Source organism: Branchiostoma floridae, chromosome 2, assembly GCF_000003815.2.
Source record: "Branchiostoma floridae strain S238N-H82 chromosome 2, Bfl_VNyyK, whole genome shotgun sequence".
Classification (NCBI taxonomy): domain Eukaryota; kingdom Metazoa; phylum Chordata; class Leptocardii; order Amphioxiformes; family Branchiostomatidae; genus Branchiostoma; species Branchiostoma floridae.
The window spans coordinates 24,683,561-24,705,099 of NC_049980.1; the positions used below are offsets into that span (position 1 = coordinate 24,683,561).

At 42.0% G+C, this 21,539-nt stretch overlaps 2 protein-coding genes across 3 annotated transcripts; both read left to right on the top strand.

The window, feature by feature from the left end:
• Positions 1-1,294: 1,294 nt before the first annotated feature.
• On the top strand, positions 1,295-11,631 carry LOC118410464 (sodium-dependent lysophosphatidylcholine symporter 1-A-like). The gene is made up of 12 exons (XM_035812196.1): positions 1,295-1,391; positions 2,281-2,407; positions 3,059-3,137; positions 3,682-3,863; positions 4,960-5,050; positions 5,333-5,451; positions 5,699-5,782; positions 6,611-6,694; positions 7,995-8,128; positions 8,702-8,839; positions 9,657-9,830; positions 10,970-11,631. Exons 3-12 carry the CDS (start codon positions 3,089-3,091, stop codon positions 11,034-11,036), a joined length of 1,122 nt encoding a protein of 373 aa, XP_035668089.1. The 5' UTR covers positions 1,295-1,391; positions 2,281-2,407; positions 3,059-3,088; the 3' UTR covers positions 11,037-11,631.
• Positions 11,632-11,880: 249 nt separating this feature from the next.
• LOC118410463 (sodium-dependent lysophosphatidylcholine symporter 1-A-like) lies at positions 11,881-21,364 on the top strand. 2 transcript variants are annotated; one of them, XM_035812195.1, is made up of 14 exons: positions 11,881-11,971; positions 12,545-12,792; positions 14,395-14,516; positions 16,229-16,358; positions 16,878-16,956; positions 17,409-17,560; positions 18,139-18,229; positions 18,311-18,429; positions 18,695-18,778; positions 19,077-19,160; positions 19,318-19,451; positions 19,644-19,781; positions 20,025-20,198; positions 20,729-21,364. In XM_035812195.1, the coding sequence occupies exons 2-14, from the start codon at positions 12,661-12,663 to the stop codon at positions 20,802-20,804; spliced, it is 1,515 nt and encodes a 504-aa protein (XP_035668088.1). In that variant the 5' UTR covers positions 11,881-11,971; positions 12,545-12,660; the 3' UTR covers positions 20,805-21,364. The 2 variants fall into 2 exon arrangements, with proteins under 2 accessions (XP_035668088.1, XP_035668087.1); XM_035812194.1 differs by lacking the exon at positions 11,881-11,971 and having other exon boundaries at positions 12,055-12,792.
• Positions 21,365-21,539: the final 175 nt, after the last annotated feature.

The following is a 21,539-nucleotide window of genomic DNA, read 5'->3' on the forward strand; positions in this document are numbered from 1 at the left end:
TGCCTATTTTTGTCCGCATCTTAAGATCACACCTGCCCAGAACTCTATATGGGGGCCCCAAAGCCCTTTTCCGTAGAGCGTAATCGGCGGTTTTAATTCTACGTACTCCGTAGCGGGACCGCTCGAATTGAACGTATAGCGTAATCGGTGCATTTTGCGTCGAGCGATATTGGCCCCTTTAATTTAACGTATTACGTAGAAGCTAACCGGATTTTACCGTAAAACGTAATTCATATTAATTTTTCGTCAAGCGTAATCAAAGTTTCATTAAACTTAACTAGTCTACCGACAAATTCTACCCGCGAAAATGCTGGAAATTGCGTTTCAAAGGGTCCAGATTTCAAAATTTCGCCGGACATTCCTTGCTATGGCTCAACACTTCGGCACTGGACATGGTGAAAATATGTTGCGGGAGCGTCGTCCCCCAACTAGTAGAAATCTTTTTACCGACCTTAGCTTAGTTAACAAGCAAAATGTGCCCCTTAAATGCAGGAAATGGCATTTCAGAGGGTCGAGATTTCAATTTTTCTCCGGGCGCCGGGCGGCCCTTGCCAAGGCTTGCGACGGCTTGGGCCTCCGGCGCTCACGACTCTCCGGCGCTCGTCGCCCTCAAAGACGTTTCTCTGACAGAAATGTCATTACATTGAGCATATGGTCTGCCAGCAAAATTTGTCCCTCAAAATGCAGGAAATGGTGTTTCAGAGGGTAAAAATTTCCAAATTTTCCCGTATCTACCTTGCGACAGTTCGACTGTTCGTGCTTTCGGCACTCGAAATCTGAAAATGATGTTTGGGGGCGTTGCCCAGCTTAAAGCTAAAACCATGTGAATTTCTAATTGGATGCTATTCAACTTAGCTTAGTCTGTGAGCAAAATTTGCCCTTCAAAATGCTTAAAATGGCGTTTCAGAGGGTCAAGATTTCACAATATTCCCGGGGGAGCATGCCCCCGGACGCCCTAGGATTGTCGCGCCTCCGCTTTCGGTGCTACAAGTGCTGAAAATTACGCCACATAAGAAATTTGCTGTCGCCGCCTTTGGCCAGCAAGACGTCTTTAGAAGTTAAGTTTTAATCTTATTGATAGAATTATCAGTTTTGTTTAGATCTCATCTTCACATGTTCTGCCGTCGGCGGAGTTCAGCCAAAAGACAATAAATATTTGCATAATGCATTATGAAATTTCGTAATTTAGCGTAGAGCGTAATGAAGCGTCCATAATTTAGCGTATTACGTAGCCGGCCGTCCCGAATTTAGCGTAGAGCGTTGTCGGTACCCCCCCTTGGGGGCCCTCCTATATTGACGACCACGGGCCAGGTGCTGTCATTTGTATGCGACATCGTCTTCGGTTTTCTGGTGGACGCAACCAACACGAGATGGGGCAAGCTGAAACCATGGTAGGTTGGACTTTGTGCGTCTGAATGAAACAACGTGTATGTCTCTGTTGTGCTCAGTGCAGTGGGCGAGGGTCGACGGGGGAAAACTGCGCCTGCGCTTTTAATCCCCTGCTTCCCTGTAGTCGTATCAGTCTACTGGTATAATCTGTCTGTCTTTTACGTTTCGTATGTCTTTTTTTTATTTGGATGTGTCAAGTTGGCAGGAGTGGGTTGGTGGGAGCTCGGCGGACAAGTAACCTGTTGTGGGTAGCTTGACACATCCCTTTTTCTTTCCTTCTTCTCTTGTATGTTCCTTGAAATGTTGACCAAAAAAATGAAAACAGTGAAAAAACTCTTGTCTAGTTTTCCTTTTTTTAACTGTTTGAAACTTTGTTTCAGAAATTGTGAGTATATCAGATTTGTCCAAATCGCCCAACAACACATAACAGCAACAATACGTCCATAATCTACTACTATATGTATTACATATAAAGGACGGAGAGGAGTGTGTGCTGCAGTTATCCTGGACCAACTTTATCCGCTCCTTCGTTAGGGGCTGCTATTGCTAATTGGTGATTAGATTGACCTTTCACTGTTCAAAAGAAGGGAAGATAATAGTATCCCTCTGCCGTTTAAGTAACTAAATTGTTATTGAAACATTAGACCCAGTGCCTTGTGCACACCGGTGGAGTAAGGTAACTGATTGGATCCTGGGCTGTTGTTTTCGGTATGTTAAACTCAAAAGTGAACCAGAGGGCCGCTGGAGCCTCAAAATAGGTAGTTATGGCGTCCGACTTGAAAGTGAAAAAAAACGACGATGCCTCCATTTTTTTTAATTTCCAGGGAGGTTTCTGCCCGACCAGCTAGCTCATTGTTTCCAATTGTGACCTCTACCTACTTCAATTTCTAGGCTCTTCCTCACAACGATTCCGTACGCAGCCTGTTACTTCTTCCTGTGGTTTTCCCCTAACATCAGTCCTGCAGGAAAGCTGATATGGTTTCTTGTCTTCAACTGCGCATACCAACTCTTCGCGACGGTATTGAATCCACTGTCACTTAAACACTAACTTAAGCACTTAACAATTCTGAAAACATAGAGCAGTCTTGGTAATGTACTGGGTAGGCGACATGGCACAGAGACACACCTTCTTGTTACTTTTGAATCTGAATCTCACAATATCAAAAAAAGGACTAGCATGCCTTCTCGTCAAGCACATGTCCCTCGATTATGGTATTATACGTGTAACGTTATGTACGAAAATACACGACTTCACTGATTTCATATGTTATAAGAATATTTGCCATAACAAGAGCAACAAGACACAACTCACTCTTTGGCGCCATGGCAAAGATGTTTTGTTTGATCCTGACGTCTGTGTAATCTCCATTATCAAATATTTTATCGTTTACTTATTTCGCACTTATTAGAAAGAAAAAAAAACAATGGATACATGGCAATGGAATATAAAGAGACATAACAGTACAAAAGCTCCTGCTTATACGAAGACCTCCCTTTACTAATTTTACAATATACATCGATTAAACAAAGAAAATAAGTGACGTTATGGATAATGAATAAAGGAAACAATATAATAAAACCACATTACAATAAATGTAATTTGAGATTATATTCCAGGTCCCTATGTAGAGATGTGGTTCACATCAATTTCATTTCATTTATCTTCCAGGGATTTGGCAATGCAAGTGACTCTCTCGTGATGTATGCCACCCAGCAACCGAGAGAAAGGGACACCCTGAACACATATGGTATGTAATGCTACATTACTTCATTCGCCAAGAAGGTTTTATTTTCGTCAGCATTCGTGTATTTGCCTGTCCGCCTGTGACCATGTGTACGCTAACTCGAGAATGCCTGGATGCATTGTCTTGGTATTTGGTATGAGATGAAATAATTAGATTCTGGGCCCCAAGCAACCTTCTTTGGTACTGCAGTGCAGTGGAACTTCCGATTTGAAAATCATGCTATGACCCTGATTTTTGAGTAGTAGATTGCTATTGAGAGGGAGCATTAAAGTCGTGTAGGGACAGGCCCACTAACGATTCTGTTGTGACTGCAGGAGCCGATTATGTTTCAAACTTTGAAAAACTTAAATTCATTTGGCGAAATTAGGTATGCGTTCGTAGAACTCTAGTTACGTCTGTAACAAGTTGCTAGCACCAGAATACATTTCTATGTAGACTTATTTCTATGTAGACTTGTTAAAAATCAGCCAAAATTCTGCCGAGACTGAGGATATGTTTTTTTAGTATTGATTTTGCCTGAACGAGTTGCCTCTCTGATGCGTCTTAGCGAACGCCTTCAGCAATGGTGCAGTTCTGCTGTCCACGCTGATCCAGCAAGGAATCTTCGCGCTGCTCCACGCCGACATTGGGTACGACCCATCTGGCAACGGGACTCACAACGGGACTCACAACGGGACTCACAACGGGACTCACAACGGGACGGACCATGGTCCGTCTCTGGATACCGAGGTTAGAATCATAGCGGCGGCGCTTTTCTTCGTTAGACCGCTCCAGCTCGTTTGTTAGTTACCTCATCAGTTATTGTTTTTGGCTTGTATGTGACTTCAACGTCACAACATGTGACGTGCCTCCACTCAAGCAGGTTTTGTATGGCCATTGGCAATCAGTTAGCATCTAAGCGTGAGCCTCTCTCCCACAGGCGAAACGTTAACGTTGCATCCCTGTCCCTTTTTACCGGTACGTCTATGGCTACTGTTCTAATGATCTCATGCTACTTGTCCCTCCACTGAGAGCGCAACACTATGTTCTCTTTAATCCCACATCGCTATACTGTTCAATTGCCGGTTTCCAAGTCCTACAGCAACAGTTTCTTTCCCCGGACAGCAGAATTATGGAACTCTCTCGACGACAACTGTTTCCCTCCTGTCTACAACTTGTCAGCCTTCAAAACAAATTTCCACCGCTATCTCCGGCACAGTTATTTCCAACTTCTTATTAGTTCAATGCCTTGAAGTGGTCTTATGACCTTGCTTTGAACAATCTCGTTAAAACAGGTTAAAGAACTACTAATTACGCCACAGATCATCCACATGAATCTTTGCGCACGGCTTAATTGTACTTGGGGCGATCAATACATTCGCTGTCTCACCCTGACGCAAGATGTACAAACAAAATTTTGGGGCATGATTATAAAGTATAAAGCCTTTTATGAATGTCTTCCAAAATTCAGCCGTTTTAATCATAGCTTTGCTTGCGACGCCCAGCAACTTTAGGTGAGAGAGAAGGAAAAACATTTGAAGTTTTCTCACCATTGACAAACTGGTAATGACCATAATGATATAAAATTTGGTGGAATAGATAAAGGACTCTATACCATGTAATTAAGATATGCTCCGAAATCTGTAGTGTACCCTATTTCTGGATGAGGCTGGGTACTTATGTACTTATGTAAGTCTATGAGGTCATGCGAACAATACTAGTGTAGACCTTCATGTACCATATCTTTCGGTCGAAATAGACTACCTTTTATCCCCCTGTAGCTTGTATACTAACTTACATTTGTACACGGCAGTAAGCTAATCCGACTCTGATTCGTCTTCTGCAGAAAACGGCGTACATGACGGCAGGAGCTGTCGGCTCTGGCATCTTTGTACTTTGTGGACTGGCGACAGTTTTCGGTGTTCCAGAGAGAAAGGGTATTGGAACGTCTATATTCGTGTTTGTGTTTGTTTGTGCGTGTTTGTGTGTGTGTGCACGTGCGTGTGTGCGGATGTGTGTGTATGTGTGCATGCACGCCTACACACATACATACTACAGCGGAACTGGTTTTGGTCTTAACATGCTATGGTAGTTTTTTTTTAGTTGCAGGTACTAGGTAGGTATCATTTACATTGTAGTCCCGGATTGTTCATTGATCATTTTACCTGTGTATCTGAAACTTTCGTTAAAGGACAAGACCATCCACGCTGCTGTTTCAGATATAACCAGACCTCACCGTTCTTCCTGCTTCCCCTTCGGTGCCATCAAAAAGCTCTTCTGCCATCGTCCTTTTCTCATGATGTCCGTCATCTATGTGTTGTTGATGCTGGGCATCAGCGTAAGTTATGTCATTTTCTTTCATTCAAACGACACAATAAACAATCGAAAGTCAACCAAATAAGATCAAAGGACACCTCTTGATATATAATTTAGCATCGAGCTGTTTCCTGTCTTTGCTGTCGACTGTTTTTAAAAACTGCTACTCTAAAATTGCATATTAGGTACTTTTCTGATATGCAGAAATAGAAAGTGAACGCTGAACCCTGCGTAGATAAAGCGTATGAAGTGCCTATTATGTCTTGCAGGCCAAGCAAACTTACTGTACCTTGCTACTGCAGTATACCTTCGACTTGTCAGACCAGGTGTTCTACATCATTATCGTATATACGGTACGTACGCCCTAGCCTCCATAGCAGGCTCTCTATGGCCCTTTTCCGTCTTACACTTTTGCTGGCCATTTCCTTTTGCACTGGGTCGATTGACCGTTGGCCGTTGGCTAATGGTCCAGCGACCCAGTACAAAAAGGGAAAGTAAAAGTGTATTATGAGCCAAGAAGACTGGGAAGAGGCCCCCAGCGAGCCTGCTATGGAAGCTAGTATGCCCCCAGTGTTCATGGGTTTTAGATACCCTACATTACAACATAACGTATAGAAAGACATGTGATTTGAATATATTCCTCAAAGACATTGCAGACTATTGTTCATTAGAGTCAATTCTACATTACCAAGAGGGTGTTTGTTGCCTTTTGTTCTATTTGTAACATCTTGGAAATCTTTGTAACAATCTAACTTTGATAAGTAACTGTTTAGAACTAGTCATAACATCTGTTAGATGTTCTCAATATTTTCTACTGTATTCATACATGTTAGAAACATTTCTAACATCAAACATCAACATACATTACTTTTGTTAGCTTATAAACTGTTCCAACCATGGGCAATAGGCCTCGGAATTGTTGTTGTTTTTTGAAACACTTACTGCGTACAAGTAGGCAAATATATCCACGAATGCTTATACCGTAGAACTAACAGAGTAAATGACATGCAAGACCCAATATGTTGACTTATTCATACCTATAGATATCCATATATCTATAGGTATGAATACGTCAACTGTTTAGTTGTACTGTAAGTAGTTGTTATAGACCTTACGAAAGTCGCTGTACTTTTGTCGTGTCAATAAAGATTTCCTTGCTTCTCTCCCAATCCGTCCCGCAGGTAGCTTCAATTGTATCGACATTCGTTTGGAATGTAGTTATGCGTCGAACCGGCCGAAAGAAAGTTATGTGCTTGGGGATTCTGGTAAGTCACTTCTTCATTTGCCCTATCTAAAGATTCACTCTCACTGCACTTGCGTCCCTGCGGGGTTCGAAAGATAGTCAACGAATTTCAGAGATAAAGAACGAATGTTCTTACTTTTTGTTTATTTTGTCGTCCTCTAAGTCATAATAATAATGGTTTATTTGGTCCATTAGGCCCTGGATTGCTCTTGTACTCACATGATACTTAACAAGGACATTTAAAATCGTTCACAGTTAACATATTACCATATATACATTGGGTTGACCGGTAAAATCGACAGTTGAAGCAAAAGTAACACAGTTCATGAGTTCAGTAGTCGGACGATGTGGGGAATGGTACTGTTCTTATACCGCTCCGTTCTGGCATTGATAGTGGTTAGTTTGTTGTGTGATCTCGTACACCGTCCACTGGTCTCACCTCGGGTTGGTGGGAGCCACTGTCTGAATGTTTTTGATTGCAACAAGGAGTAGCCGAAATTCATAGTGAGCTGTTCACGTCGTCGCTGAAGAGTGGGTAGTCCCAGTAGGTCACATGCTTCCGAGTAGTTTGTTAGTTTTTACCGAGGATTATCCGACAAGCGCGGCGCTGAATACTCTCTATCTGGACTGTTTGGGTTGATGTAAGCCCAGGACTCCAGACGGGGCAGTCATACTCACACAGCGGACGCACATAGGTTATGTAAACAGTCACCAGGTCAGGTACAGGGAGTTTGAACCTTTTGAGGTGGCGTAGGAGGAAGAGTCGTCTGCTACTCTGACTGATGGTGTGGTTCACACGGCCGTTCCATTTCAGGTCAGACTGCACTATCACCCCTAACAGTTTGGCAGAGGTGACTTGCTGAAGGGGGTGACCATCAATATATAACGTATACTAACGTATTATGCAATATATAAATTATAATAAATCGGATAAACTACAAAACAGTGACGCAGTGAACGAACCCCGCAGTGACGCAAGCTTGACGCAAGTGCAAAGAGAGTGCACCTTAACCGACCATTCCAATGCAACACTGAACATGAGACCATGGGCAAGTAGAGGTGGTGTGACGTGCTCTACTTCTGTCCTGATGACGTACAGTGTACATATCATAGTTGGAGGCACATGGCGTACTGTTTGGGATTGTGTTCTCGTCTCAAAAGCGCCACCTACATCGTCAGAAGCTCTGAGGAAGGTGTCTGATAGACGCCGAAACGTAAGCACATTAAGTACATCCTGGTTGTGTACAAGAATCCCCGTATATCCTATATTCTACCAACCTGATGAAATTATTTCCGGAACTTACTGATCCGTTTGATTTCAGGTCTTCCTACTGCCACACAACGCTGCTCTCCTGTTAGCTACTAAGGACATGCTGGGGTCCGCGCTGCTACCGTTCATGTATGCTGTGACTGTCTGGGGTGGGATAGGAGATGGCGCTATCAATCTTTTACCAAGGCAAGTTTTCATACATTTTCGGAACTCTACAAAGAAATTTGATCGTCAGATCGTGTGGCGTAATCGGAAGTACTTTGGGGTCAAGCCCAAGAGGTCCCGAGTTCGAAACCTGCCATGTCACCGATCTTGTGCCCTTGGGAAAGGCACTTTACACGACTTACCTCACTTCACTAAAATGAGTAATTCGTTCCTCGGATAGAACGTTAAATGGAAGTCCCGTGTTTGGGGAGAGCTTCACCTTCAGCACGTTAAAGAACCTACCCCACTTATCGAAAAGAGAAGGGGTCCTTCCCGGTGTGAGTGGATCAAACCTTACTGTCTGGTCTCCGGGTTGACATCTTGCAAAGGTGATAGTCACCTGTTATGTCAATTCTTCCACAAATGGTAAACTGAATAAATCAAATGAATAAATAGAATAAGTAATAAGTAATAAAAAAAAGTAGAATTTGCTCATCTGCTCTCCATTTTATTTATCCACTCTATGTCGCATAATAGAAGTTCTGTATTGCAATTAACGTCAAGTTGAATTAGCATTCCTTGTCACTCTTGATGAGAATATTTGCACATTCACAGTGTTATGATGACGGACGTCATCGACGATTTCGAACTCAAGACTGACAGGAAGATGGCGTCTATCTTCTATTCCATGTGGGATACCGTGAACGACATCAATGGCGTCATCAGCGCTATCGTCTTCAACTGGATCCTACAGTAGGTTTTGTGGCATTTTCATCGCGTGAAAAGAGAGCTGCCCATGGCATTTCTCATTGGCTGTGCAAACAACTGTTTGGTTCGCATAACCCTTATGAATGGTGTCCTAACTTGAGCACCTTGTTAGCTAAGTTTCTAATGACCTAGATTCTGCCTAAAGAACATACTTCTGGCTGTGTTACCTTTCAACCTCTTGCATTAGCCTACGAACAGTTATATTCGGTTATTGTTATATTTGCAGATTGTGTCAGTCTGGTTCAACGATTGGTGTCTTCAGTTGCACCCAGACAAAGCAAAGTGCAACCGGAGTAGAACAAACACTTACAGTTTCTTCTTGTACACCGCAGTCTATAGAACCTTCTACCCGGTGAAGTCACAGAGTCCGCCACCTCTTATCTGATCACTGACGTGTAAAAATACTAAACCCAACAGACTTTCCAACCGTTCCATCTTTTCTCTTTCTTTTCGCTTATTGGTATTTATATTGATGATGATGATGTATTTTGTTCATTGTATAATTTACTGCTATTGTATGATGTGTTGCTATTGTAGATATTGATATTCCGTCGTAGGTCTTGTATATTGTAATGATTTGTATTGAGTGAGAGTTGAGTGGGTTTATTATTATCTATTATTATTTATTATTGTATTATGTTGTGTGTGCTAGCCGTTACCAGCCTTGCTGCTGTCTGGCTGTCACTTGTCATGCGTTGTTTGCATTCCCAATAAATGAAAATGAAAATGTAGGTGCTAGGGACCCAAATTATATTAATCATATTTGATGTTAAGTGCTGTCTACTACCGAAACAACTTTCAGGTCCGTCAACTACAACGCGGATGACGATGTACAGCCAAACAGCGTCAAGCAGGCGTTCCGGTACATAACGGCGGGCACGCCTCCTGCTGCCTACGTCATAGCCTTGTTGTTCGTCTGGCTGTACCCGATCACTGAGGAGTCTCGCATGAAAACCAAGATGGCCCTGGACGCGAGGTTTGTTACTTTTTTTAGATACTTGAGGTTAAGGCCATGATGATTTGATTATGAATGGCATCCTCTGGGAACTCCAAAACTGATGCGAACGAGCGAATAAAAAAAAGTTTGACCAAAAAACAATGTTACCTTCAGTATGGAATTTAAGTGGTCAGGAAGGTTGAACATATGACTAAAAACATAGTATGGTATACCAGCAGGTGTAGTGACCAGTACATTGTCTTCTTGGACCGATCCGAAAAAAAACAGTGGAATGGGTTTCGCCAATTATAAAATGGACACACTATGTTGGCAGGAGTTTGGGGGTCTTACCGGGCCAAGAAGACAACAAGAGCGAAGTCGTGTAGATTTTATAGTCATTTCTACCAACTTTCTACAGTCAAAGGTACAGAGACAGTTAGCCTTGATTACATGATGATGGGATTTTAAAACGCTAGTGGGAGTCGGATAATCCACCAAACAGATTCTTTTGTAACGAAACTGACCAATTACCATTATTTTGAGTATTGCCAATACTCAAGTATCCACAGACAATCAGGTTCAGGTCCGGACCTGGAAATGATCCTCTGGACCTGAACCGGACCTGTACCTGAATTTTCTGTACTGGTACCTACCCCTACCAACAATAGATTATTTTCGTTCTGTCATTTCACATCTTATTCTTTGACTTTAGATTTATGTTGTCATTCTATGGCATTAGTTATGTTTTCTTATCCTTTTTTTCAATCTATGGCATATATAAAATGAGCACATAATATGTGCTCATTTTACAGCTGCTTTGCACAATTTACTGTGTGGTTGAAATCTTTTTTTTTGGAAACGGCCGAAAATTGATGCGAGCGCGGATGTCATCCATATAATCAAATCAACATGGCCTAAACAGACAGAGTACAAGCATATCACCAGCAGAACGACTAGGATATTAGCTCAAAGAGTTGTATTGCCTTTAGAATTTGATACCACCCTTCTCTACAAAATGTTTCTGTGATGCAGCCAACCTCCTGTGAAAAAAAGCCCAGGCGTCTTCGTCGGTATTTACTTCCTTCCTTAGATACACTGTGCAGCAACGTAGGGATGCCATCATAATTATTGCTGTGTGCTTTTCTGCAAGTATCTCATATTGGTCCTTTTGAATACAGGAGAGCAGCAGCAGAAGAGGAGGAGAGAGCACTCCTCAATGCCGTAGATGACGTCTCCGTTCAGTGAATGGTCACCCCTTTAAACTACTCCCTGTTGAGGTGGCATTCTGGCACAAAGTGTGCTGACCTTGTTAATTAAACGCCGTGACAGGAGGACAGTAACAGGCACCGAGAGTAATACTGTCTGGAATAACACAGATGATTTATCAGTTCAAAACATAAGTTTAGACCGAACATCCATTGATTATTAAAATGTGAAAGTTATTTGGATGATCGATATTAGAATGGAATTTTCCACTGCGATCTATGAATCTTTGATAGAGAAGACGATCAATTGGAATAGATTATGCTAATTACAACATTTTTTGCATAAAAAAAACAATACATTTCAACAGGTCGAAATATCTCACAGCGGTATGAGATCTCCGATCACTCACTGGAATTTGTCACTAGTGTTTGATTAGGCACACACTGCACTGCTGAGTGATTGCAAATCATAATCTCGAACACAGATCACTTTGAGGTAAGCGGTGAGCAAAAGTATTGCAAGGGATCCATAGAGTGAGACAAGACATTTGGTGATAATTAGAGGTGCCTTAACACGTTCATAAGAATTAAGAAATGAATCTGCTGACAGGAGAATAAAATATTTTGACGCCGGCGGTTCTGTCTGTCGAACATTCTTTATCCCTCATGTAAACTTGTCCGACCTACTTATTGTATTCGTTACTTTCCCATTCCCTGTAGCGGCGAGACGCCTACATGTACAAACGATTCCTCCTACATATTTCTTGACTGAGTAGACGTATTAGGACAAAGGCAGCGTTGATATTAACGTGTTGTAACTTTGTAGCCGTCCTGAGAACAATGCATAGAACGACGGAACAAGGTGCACCTTGATCCGCGACTAAAGGTCTGTTTGGTGACTTTGGTCAATTCGAAGTGTCAGCCATGGTATACATTACACCCAAGCGCCTGCCTATACCACCTGCGATGTTGTAGGTAAGAAAGGGTTGCACGTTGGATATCTTAACATTTTTTTTTACTTAATGGTCACAACGTAACAAGGCCTGAAGGCCACTCCAAGGTTACGGGTTACATGATTGGAACTGTAACAGCATCTCTTCACCCTAGGTCAGAAACATCATGATTGAGACCAACCCAATTGCTCACTATAAATGATGGTAGAATGTTGATTACATGGGGACACAAGTAGTTCACAAGTGACCTAAATGTCCAGTAAAGTTGCCGCCTGCTCTGTGTCATACGTGTAAGCAATGACGCATCACCACTAGCAGGCCATTTTGGTGTAATCATCTGAGGTGCACGTGCATAATAATCACGTGGTGACTCTCTGTAGCCGCCACGCATCAACTAACGATGCAAGCGGACGATTGATAATGTTCCTGTATGGTATTGTAATGTAGGATTACGAAAATTTGTACAAACTGTGCACAGTATGTTAGTAATTTCCAATATCGTGGAATCGTATATATGGTCGACTATCGGAATCCAATTAGTAACTAATTCTTCTAGTTAATGATTGATATATGTTATGCAATGTTTCATTGACAGAAGTACTAGCATCAGGATTAGAATGGTTGTTAGCGACAGGAGAATCACAAACCCTAACACGTAGGTCAAATCATTCGTCGGCAACATCGAGACATCCTGTGGACAAGATTACAACAATGACGAAGGAGAATCCCAAACCCCTCCACTTTTGGAACAACGTGTGTTACGGTTTGTCTGCGGTTGCACTGAGCATTACAGGGAACGCCATTGGCCTTTTCTTTCCTGTGTTTATTCTCGAAGTGGCACAGGTGGGTGGTTATTGTGTATGGTTAATAAGCAATGATCCGAACGAACCTTTTGAAATCAAATGTTTCTATCTTCAAACGTAGCATTTTCTTTGATAGTTGGGCACTGAGCAGACATTAATGCTGAAATTAAAGAGGATATACGTTACGATATTACCCCATTCTGTCAATTTACTAATATACATCCACAGTCAATCATTTTAAGGTCTGTATCTATACAGTTTAAACAAAGATGTGAAGATTCAACCCCATGACATCATTGTAATTGTTGCATAATGCATGAACATGCTTGACAGAATTGTGTCAAATCCTTCATGAAATTTTACTGACCTTTGACCTATCATCAAATATTGTCACATAACCAGATAACGTTGTCCAATCAGACGTTATAGGTTCAAAGTGTCAAATAGGTGCCACAAATGGAGACAAAATAAATCTCAAGAAGTCATATATTACAATAAATGACCCATGTGACCGTTCCATGGTTTTGTTCGGTAGTTAGGCCATGTTGATTTGATTATATGGATGACATCCTCTGGGAACTCCAAAACTGATGCGAGCGAGCGAATAAAAAAAAAGTTTGGCCAAAAAAAAAAAGTTGCCTCCAGTATGAAATCAAAGTGGCCAGGAAGGTTGAACATAAGACTAAACACACATAGTATGGTGTACCAACAATTAGGTGTAGGGACCAGCACATTATACGGGTGCAAGAGATTTTTTTTCTACTTGGACCAATCCGAAAAAAACAGACCTGGAAAAAAATCAGAGGAACAGGTTTCGCCAATTACAAAATGGACACACTATGTCGGCAGGCATTTGGGGTCTTACCGGGGGCCAAGAAGACAACAAGAGGAAGTCAAGTAGAGTTTATAGTCAATTGTACCAAGTTTCTACAGTCAAAGGTACAAAGACAGTTAGCCTTTATTACTTGGAGATGGGATTTTTAAATGCCAGTGGGAGTCCAATAATCCACCAAACAGATTCCTTTGTAGCAAAACTGACCAATTACCATGATTGTTTTGAGTATTGCCAGTTCTCAAGTTTCCACAGACGATCGGACCTGAAAATGATCCTCTGGACCTGAACAGGACCTTCTGTACTGGTACCTCCCCTACCAACAGTAGATTTTTTTCTTTCTGTCCTTTCACATCTTATTCTTTGACTTTAGATTTATTTTGGCATTCTATGGCATTAGACTATGATTAGTTATCTGTTTTCTGATACCTTTTTTTTAATCTACGGAATATTTGTGCTCATTTTACAGCTGCTTTGCAGAGTTTATTGTGTGGTTGAAAACTTTTTTTTTTTTTGGAAACGGCCGAAAATTGGTGCGAGCGCGGATGTCATCCATATAATCAAATCAGCATGGCCTTATGGCAAATTACAAGGCCTCATGACACCACGTGTAGTAAGATTATTTGTACGTACCTGGTTATGTCTTGCAGCGGTGTTAATAACTTCTATTCAAGTAGGAATCTACGCAAGAACAAACGTCTAACATTAAGTTGGTAGTTTGTGCATGATTCTGCTACAGTTTTGTTACAAACTAGAAATGTTCTGATTGACGACACATTATAAAGTTTTTTCCAACACTCTCTGTTTAAGATCACGCCTGCCCAGAACTCTATATTGACGATCACGGCCAAAGTCGTGTCATCGGTAAGCGGCTTCTTCGTCGGATTTCTGGTGGAAGCAACCAACACGAGATGGGGCAAGCTGAAACCATGGTAGGTCGAACGGTGCACTTGAATATTGTACATGTTGGACAAATTTTTCATCCTTATCGTTGAGACAGAAAAACAGCAAAAATGTCACAATTAGCTGCTATAACTTGTTAATTTCTATTATCATATAGCCAGGGGACGTTGGCCAATCAGAAGGCCCCATTTCATGCTGGTTATGACGCCGTAACAGCCATGCATTAATTTTTTTATTATCGCACGTGTGCATTAATGACTTTTGAAAGTTTGAACCAATCAGAAGGACAGACAAACAGGACGCTGGCCAATCAGAATGAGATATCCAGGAATCGTCCATCTGCCAAGATAGGGGAATAAGTACAGGCATGGCAGGGGGGATGGCTCCCTCTATTAACATCGGTAGTGCGTGTTTCTTTGTTCAAAGAAAACATTTGCCGTCTTAAAACAACATTGAATTACCTATAATATTTAAGACAATAAAATCTATTTCAAGTCATGTCCAATTTAAACTACAAATGGAAAATAAAATTATTTGCACCCCCGCCCATTCAAGTTCAGACGACAATAACACCACGGTCCGCCATTGAGTAGCGGTCATGGCGCTGGAGGACCAAAATGCTACCTTTCTTCGGAGAAGACGTGTCTGAGTTCGTAGTGAACGAGATTCTCAAGAGCTGTGAAGCACAGGGATCCCGGAATACCTCAGGAAAGCCGGCAGAGATTTAGCACCTGATACGAACGAACTCGACAAACTGGAGAATGGGCGAGTGGAGAAATACGGAGCGTGCAACAGTTTGTAACATAATGAATCGACTTTGTTCTTATTTCAAGCCTTGGAACAGAAATACATTTCACGTACAAGTTTTATGTTGTTCAAATTCACAGTTCAAATTTATGTACTGAATAAAAGATGTATGTTTTATAAAGGAATTTGTCACTCCTACCCAACCGGAAACTCTACTCTACTCAACTCTACTCTTAAATGGGTCAGTGTGGGTAGGCTATATGATAATAGGGTTAATGGCCCGCCTGTTCCTCGGTATATATGGTGTCATAACGCCTGGTCCTTTGCCATAACCACCTCATAAAACCACCTCGTTCGCTTCGCTCACTCGGTGGTTTTATTCGGTGGTTATAGCAAAGGACCAGGCGTTATGACACCATATACACCTCGGGGCGGGCCATTAACCCTTAATTGCTACATGAGATAGGTGTTCGCTGTTAAGTTATCATCAACCTGGTCGGACCAAATATGAAGGATTTTATCTTCCTAGCTTAGGTCCCTTCAGAATTACCCTTACCTTCCAAAAAGAAGGGAAAGTTCCTTGCCTCTCAAAGGACCAGGCGTTATGACACCATATACACCTCGGGGCGGGCCATTAACCCTTAATTGCTACATGAGATAGGTGTTCGCTGTTAAGTTATCATCAACCTGGTCGGACCAAATATGAAGGATTTTATCTTCCTAGCTTAGGTCCCTTCAGAATTACCCTTACCTTCCAAAAAGAAGGGAAAGTTCCTTTGCCTCTCTGATGTTTTTAGCATCTAACGTTACATTTTGAGGGCAAAACCTATAACATTTGCATCTCAATACCACACATGGTGTCCTGGAGCTTAGTTTGAGACATCAGGACAGTTTGAAAAGGTCTGAGCGGCCACGGAAACATCTATGACGACGGCTATCAACTATTGTCAATAGCCACGGTGAACATTTTGAAATCAGTTTACTTCAATTTCAGGCTTTTCCTCACCACGTTTCCGGCCGCGGCTTGTTACTTCTTCCTGTGGTTCTCCCCTGACATCGTCAGTCCTACAGGAAAGCTGATATGGTATCTTGTCTTCTACGGCGGATTCAAACTTCTCATGAGGGTATGAACTCGCTGTCAGAGATGGGCTTGACAAATCTTAACCTATAGCGATATCATTATTGTAATGGAAAGACACTTTGGCTTACAGACAGACTTAGTTTTTCTTTGTAAGTTTGTTGCGACTCTTCGACTGAATCTCACAATAGTAGAAAAGCAGTATATCTTCTCTTCAAACGTATCATGTTCCTCGATAACGGTAGTGGGTAAATACACAACTTTGGCCGATTTCTGGCCACCGTGCCATTGAAAGAATAGACTTTTTTATTGTTGATTTATTTCGCACTTAAAGAAAAAAAACAATGGATACGTGGCAATGAAATATAGACATAAAGAGATATAACAGTACAAAAGCTGCTACCTATACGAAGGTCTCCCTTTACTAACTTTACAGTATACATTGATCAAACAAAGAAATAAGTAACGTTACGGATAATAAGTAAAGAAAACAACATTGCGATTATAATCCAGGTCTCTATGTAGGGATGTGGGTCACATCAATTTCATATCATTTATCTTCCAGGGATTTGGCAATGCAAGGTCCTCCCTCGTGATGTTTGCGACCCAGGAACCGAGAGAAAGAGACACCCTGAATACATATTGTACGTTTTGCTACATTATTTATAATGGCCACGAAGGAGCGTCGTATTTTCGGTGATTCTCACCTGTAACTCACGATCCTTTGGATCAATTAATTTGCTTTTTCTTATGTGAGTAGGTATTGATGTTCCGAAGAGATGTTTTAGACTTCCTAGAAAGAGGCGCACACAAAAAAGAAATCAATCATCCAACTGAGAAACTAATTTGAATAATTTATGAAGAAATACTGTTAAACCATGATGGTAAATAATTGAAATTACACACATTTGTAACTGTGAAAAGGGGATAATCAACAAATGTTAGCTAAAAATGAACATAAGATGAAATGAACATCAACTGACGGAATTTTCGAAATTGTAAAAAGAATCAAAACTCCATTTATTACTTCACGGAGATTAAGATATTGGTTTTGCCGGAACGAAATGGAATGACTTGTCTCTGCTATGCTCCTTAGCGTCCGCCTTTGACACTGCTGCAATCCTGCTGTCCACACTGATCCAACAAGGGACGTTCGCGCTGTTCCACGCCAACATTGGGTACGACCCGTGTGGCAACGCGACTCTCAACGGAACACATGCGCACCACGGACCGTCTCTAGATACAGAGGTAAGAATCGTAACGCCGGCGTCGCTATCTTTTAGCTTCCTAAGATAGTCTCCAAGCAGACCCATCGGTGCCTTAGAGATAATATATTAAAGCTGGCAAAGGAATATAGCCGGCCAAAGGGAGATAGCCGGCTAAGGGAGACAAACGGGCACTAAGTCCCTGGCCAGCTTTGATACTATCTCTAAGGCACCGTTGGGTCTGCTTGGAGACTATCCTAAGATCGTACCCACTCGTTTGCTAGTTACCTCAGTTATCGTTCTTGGCTTGTATGTGTCTTTGAACAACGTCACATACAACATGCATATACCTTCACTCAAGCGGGTTAAAAAACCCATCACACATACCGACAAAAGTAGGCCTGCGCCACGGATCATCCAAGTCAATTCTTGTACGCCTTGTGCTTGTCAACTCCAAGTGTAGAACTACATTGATGAGTGCCGCCCTATGAGACGGCTTGCCAGTCAATTGCACCAAAAGAAGACAAAACAAAACACAATTTGGACCTACGTGTACGATACCGTTCAGTCGAAATGAATAGTACTTTGAGCTACAAACTGACGCTTATTCGTCCTCTGCAGAAAACGGCGTACATGACTGCAGGAGCTGTTGGAACTGGCATCTTTGTAGTCTGTGGACTGGCGGCCGTTTTGGGCGTTCCAGAAAGAAAAGGTACCAACACTTTCCATTTGCGTGATTGCCGCGTGCTTTTCATTTCGAGACTTAAAAAAAAAAAACACGTCGTTATTTCAGATATCAGCAGAGTACAACGTTCTTCATGCTTCCCCGCTGGTGACATCAAAGAACTTGTCCTCCATCCTCCTTTCCTAGCGATGGCTGTAATCAATTTATTGTTGATGCTGGGCCTTAATGTGAGTTCTCTCAATATCTTACCTTTTCAAAAACACAAAATCAACAATTGAAATCGTCAAATTTACATCAACCTACAGGTACATTGTACCTATGATTGGCTAATTTATCAACCAGCTCAACATTTAGTCATGCAAGATGCTTTCTTTGCTGTCGCATCTTTATACGTACTGTTCATAAGCTTCTAATCATAAAGTGAACGCCAAACGTTCCCCTTGTTTGATAAGTAGATCTACGAGCTTACAAAGTGCTTCTTATATGTTGCAGACTAAGCAGAACTACCGCGCCTTGCTACTGCAGTATACCTTCAACTTGTCAGACCAGGTGTTCTACATTATTATTGTATATACGGTACGTATGCCTCCTGGGATGCAGATGTCCTACATTGCAACATAAAGTGTGGAAACACATGTGATATGAATATCTCACTTAAAGCAATTGCACTCTTTTGTAGGTACCATTGTAGCACGGACGATAGACATCCACTCGCCATGTAACACTGATTATATCGGGCCATTGTAACAAAACGAATAGAAGTTATAGCAAACTCAAATACAACTAACACCGACAAAACTATTAATTAACCACTGACTGAAAAAACTAACACCCTCCTGATTACCTCTTCGTTCATCCTCAATCCTCCACACAGGTAGCGTCAATAGTAGCGACATTCGTTTGGAGTGTAGTTATGCGTCGAATTGGCCGGAAAGAAACAGTATGCTTAGGGATTCTGGTAAGTACGACTTCTTCTTTTTTTCCCTACCTGAGACGGCTACTACAATGTAACAACTATATGTAGGTAGAGGTGGTGTAAGAAAGTTTATTTCTGTCGTAGGGATGTGACAGAATCACGGACGGAGGTATATACTTACTGATTCGCATGATTTCAGGTCTTCCTACTGCCCAACAACGCTGCTCTCCTGATAGCAACGGAAGAACTGTTGGGCTCCGCGCTGCTACCGTTCATGTATGCTGTGACTGTGTGGGGTGGGATAGGAGATGGCTCTTTTAAACTGATATTAAGGCAAGATTTCCTGCATTTTTGGACTTCAATATGCAAATAATGTTCTTCTAATTTCTAATGCAATGATTCACTCTATGTTTCGCATATCTGTTCTATGTCACAATTGAAGTCGATTCGAGTTCTTAGTCATGCGTTCCTTGCCACACTCGAGAAGGACGAAACCATAACATGTAGTCATATGCACAATCACAGTGTTATGAAGACGGACGTCATCGACAATTTCAAGCTCAAGACTGACAAGAAGATGGCGTCTATTTTGTATTCCCTCTGGGGGTCTTCAAGCATTGTCATGAACGGCATCAGCACTGCTGTCTTCAACTGGATCCTGCAGTAGGTTTTGTGACACTATCATATGACGTGAAAGAGATATATTTTAAATGCTCGTGGCTGTCCATAGCATTTCCTCACTGACTACGCGTATTTGAGCGACGCGTAAGTAATCTATGTTTATCATGACTTCAGTGTACCTTGTTCGTAGAATAATTCAGTTGTATACGACCTCGCTGGGGTGCAAAATTACATTTACTGCTGTTTGATGCCAGGTGTTATCTACCGTCTAAACCTACCGTCTAGGTCCGCGAACTACAACGCAGATGACTGTGTCCAGCCGAACAGAGTGAAACAGGCTCTCCGGTACATAACGGCGGGCACGCCTCCTGCTGCCTACGTCATAGCCTTGTTGTTCGTCTGGCTGTACCCGATCACCGAGGAGTCTCGCATGAAAACCAAGATGGCCCTGGACGCGAGGTTTGTGTGGTCGAGTTTGTACCAATGCCTTAAAGAATTAAACAGAATATCGAATTACGGGATGCACCTGTGGCTCAACTGGCAGCAGCCTTACAGTTGAGAATCCTGTATAGGGCTGGAGGTTCGCCGTCTTCCGGATGGGACGTACGGTATATTGGGGGACCCTCGTTTCAGGTGCCTCCAATACGGAGGGGCAAGCCAACCCTTTAAAGATGTGACTTGCTCAGCTGCTAGAACAGCAAGGAAACCTTTGTCCTATTTATCACTAGGCACTGTAAAGGGTCTGAGCTACTGGACGCATATCGAACGACCAAGGCATTAGGTTAAAACATTTTAACCTCATTGGAACGACAGAGGGATTGCCTCCCCAAGTGTACAGACAGTCTTGCAAAAATCCTCTTTGAACCAGCAAACATCCGGTGAAAATGATCATGGCGCTTGGTACACCAACAGAAACCATTGGCACTGTGTAGCAAAATAGGGATGTCATAATGACTAATTTAATTCTGAACATTCATTTTTTAACACAGGAGAACAGCGGCAGATGAAGAGAGAAGGACGCTTCTGAATAACGCAGATAATATCTCCGTCCAAGAAAGACTTTGAGGCCGGATATTAGCATATGGCATTCAATTGTCATATTTGCTACTTTCTCTGGGAAGTAAACGTGTAAATTGATGTCCATATATATGACTGCATTTGATATATATTGTTTTCTTTGTTCCTATTCAAATATTGTGAAATACTGTGCCTAAGAACTATGACCCGATTTATACACGATTTTGAGTCAAATCAATTTCGGCTCAGCGGCTCCAAGTCGACTCCAGGTCGACACAGCGGCTTGGAGTCGATTGGAGAAAACGCGTGTGTACATTGGGCCTATGTTGTGAATAAAGCGAAATAAAGATCATGGTTATCCATCGGTGCACCACATGGAATATTTGAATTTAGTTTGTGCAAAGTTGATAGTTATTATCCCTCACACGAGCACACGTTCACGGTTGCAAAACGCATAGCATTTAATGTAAGGAATGAGTGGTGCAAGTTTGGTTTCCTGGCAACTTGCTCTGGAACTGCAGGGGCGGTTTTGTGAACAACGTTCAATGAGGATGTATGCAGGTGGCCAATTGAAAGACGGATCTCGTGTAATTTTGCCTGCGGGAGTGATTGCGAATGGTGCACTTAATAATAATAAGAAGGTCACAATCTTCCCCACCAACCTCTGCTTCAACAATACTTATGGGCTTTGTTGGCTCTTGGAGACCAGACATGGTTCAGGTTTACAGTTTTGAGACTTCATACCTCCATGAAATATACACGGTTTTTTGTAAACTTTTTTTC

Excerpts from the sequence above, each read along its gene's own strand:
- LOC118410464 (XM_035812196.1), top strand. The coding sequence starts at position 3,089 with ATGTATGCCACCCAGCAACCGAGAGAAAGGGACACCCTGAACACATAT. Across the intron at positions 3,138-3,681 it reads GGACACCCTGAACACATATG|CGAACGCCTTCAGCAATGGT; the intron begins GTATGTAATGCT and ends GATGCGTCTTAG. Across the intron at positions 6,695-7,994 it reads TTATGTGCTTGGGGATTCTG|GTCTTCCTACTGCCACACAA; the intron begins GTAAGTCACTTC and ends GTTTGATTTCAG.
- LOC118410463 (XM_035812194.1), top strand. The coding sequence starts at position 12,520 with ATGTTATGCAATGTTTCATTGACAGAAGTACTAGCATCAGGATTAGAA. Across the intron at positions 18,230-18,310 it reads GGGCGTTCCAGAAAGAAAAG|ATATCAGCAGAGTACAACGT; the intron begins GTACCAACACTT and ends TCGTTATTTCAG. Across the intron at positions 20,199-20,728 it reads AAGATGGCCCTGGACGCGAG|GAGAACAGCGGCAGATGAAG; the intron begins GTTTGTGTGGTC and ends TTTTTAACACAG.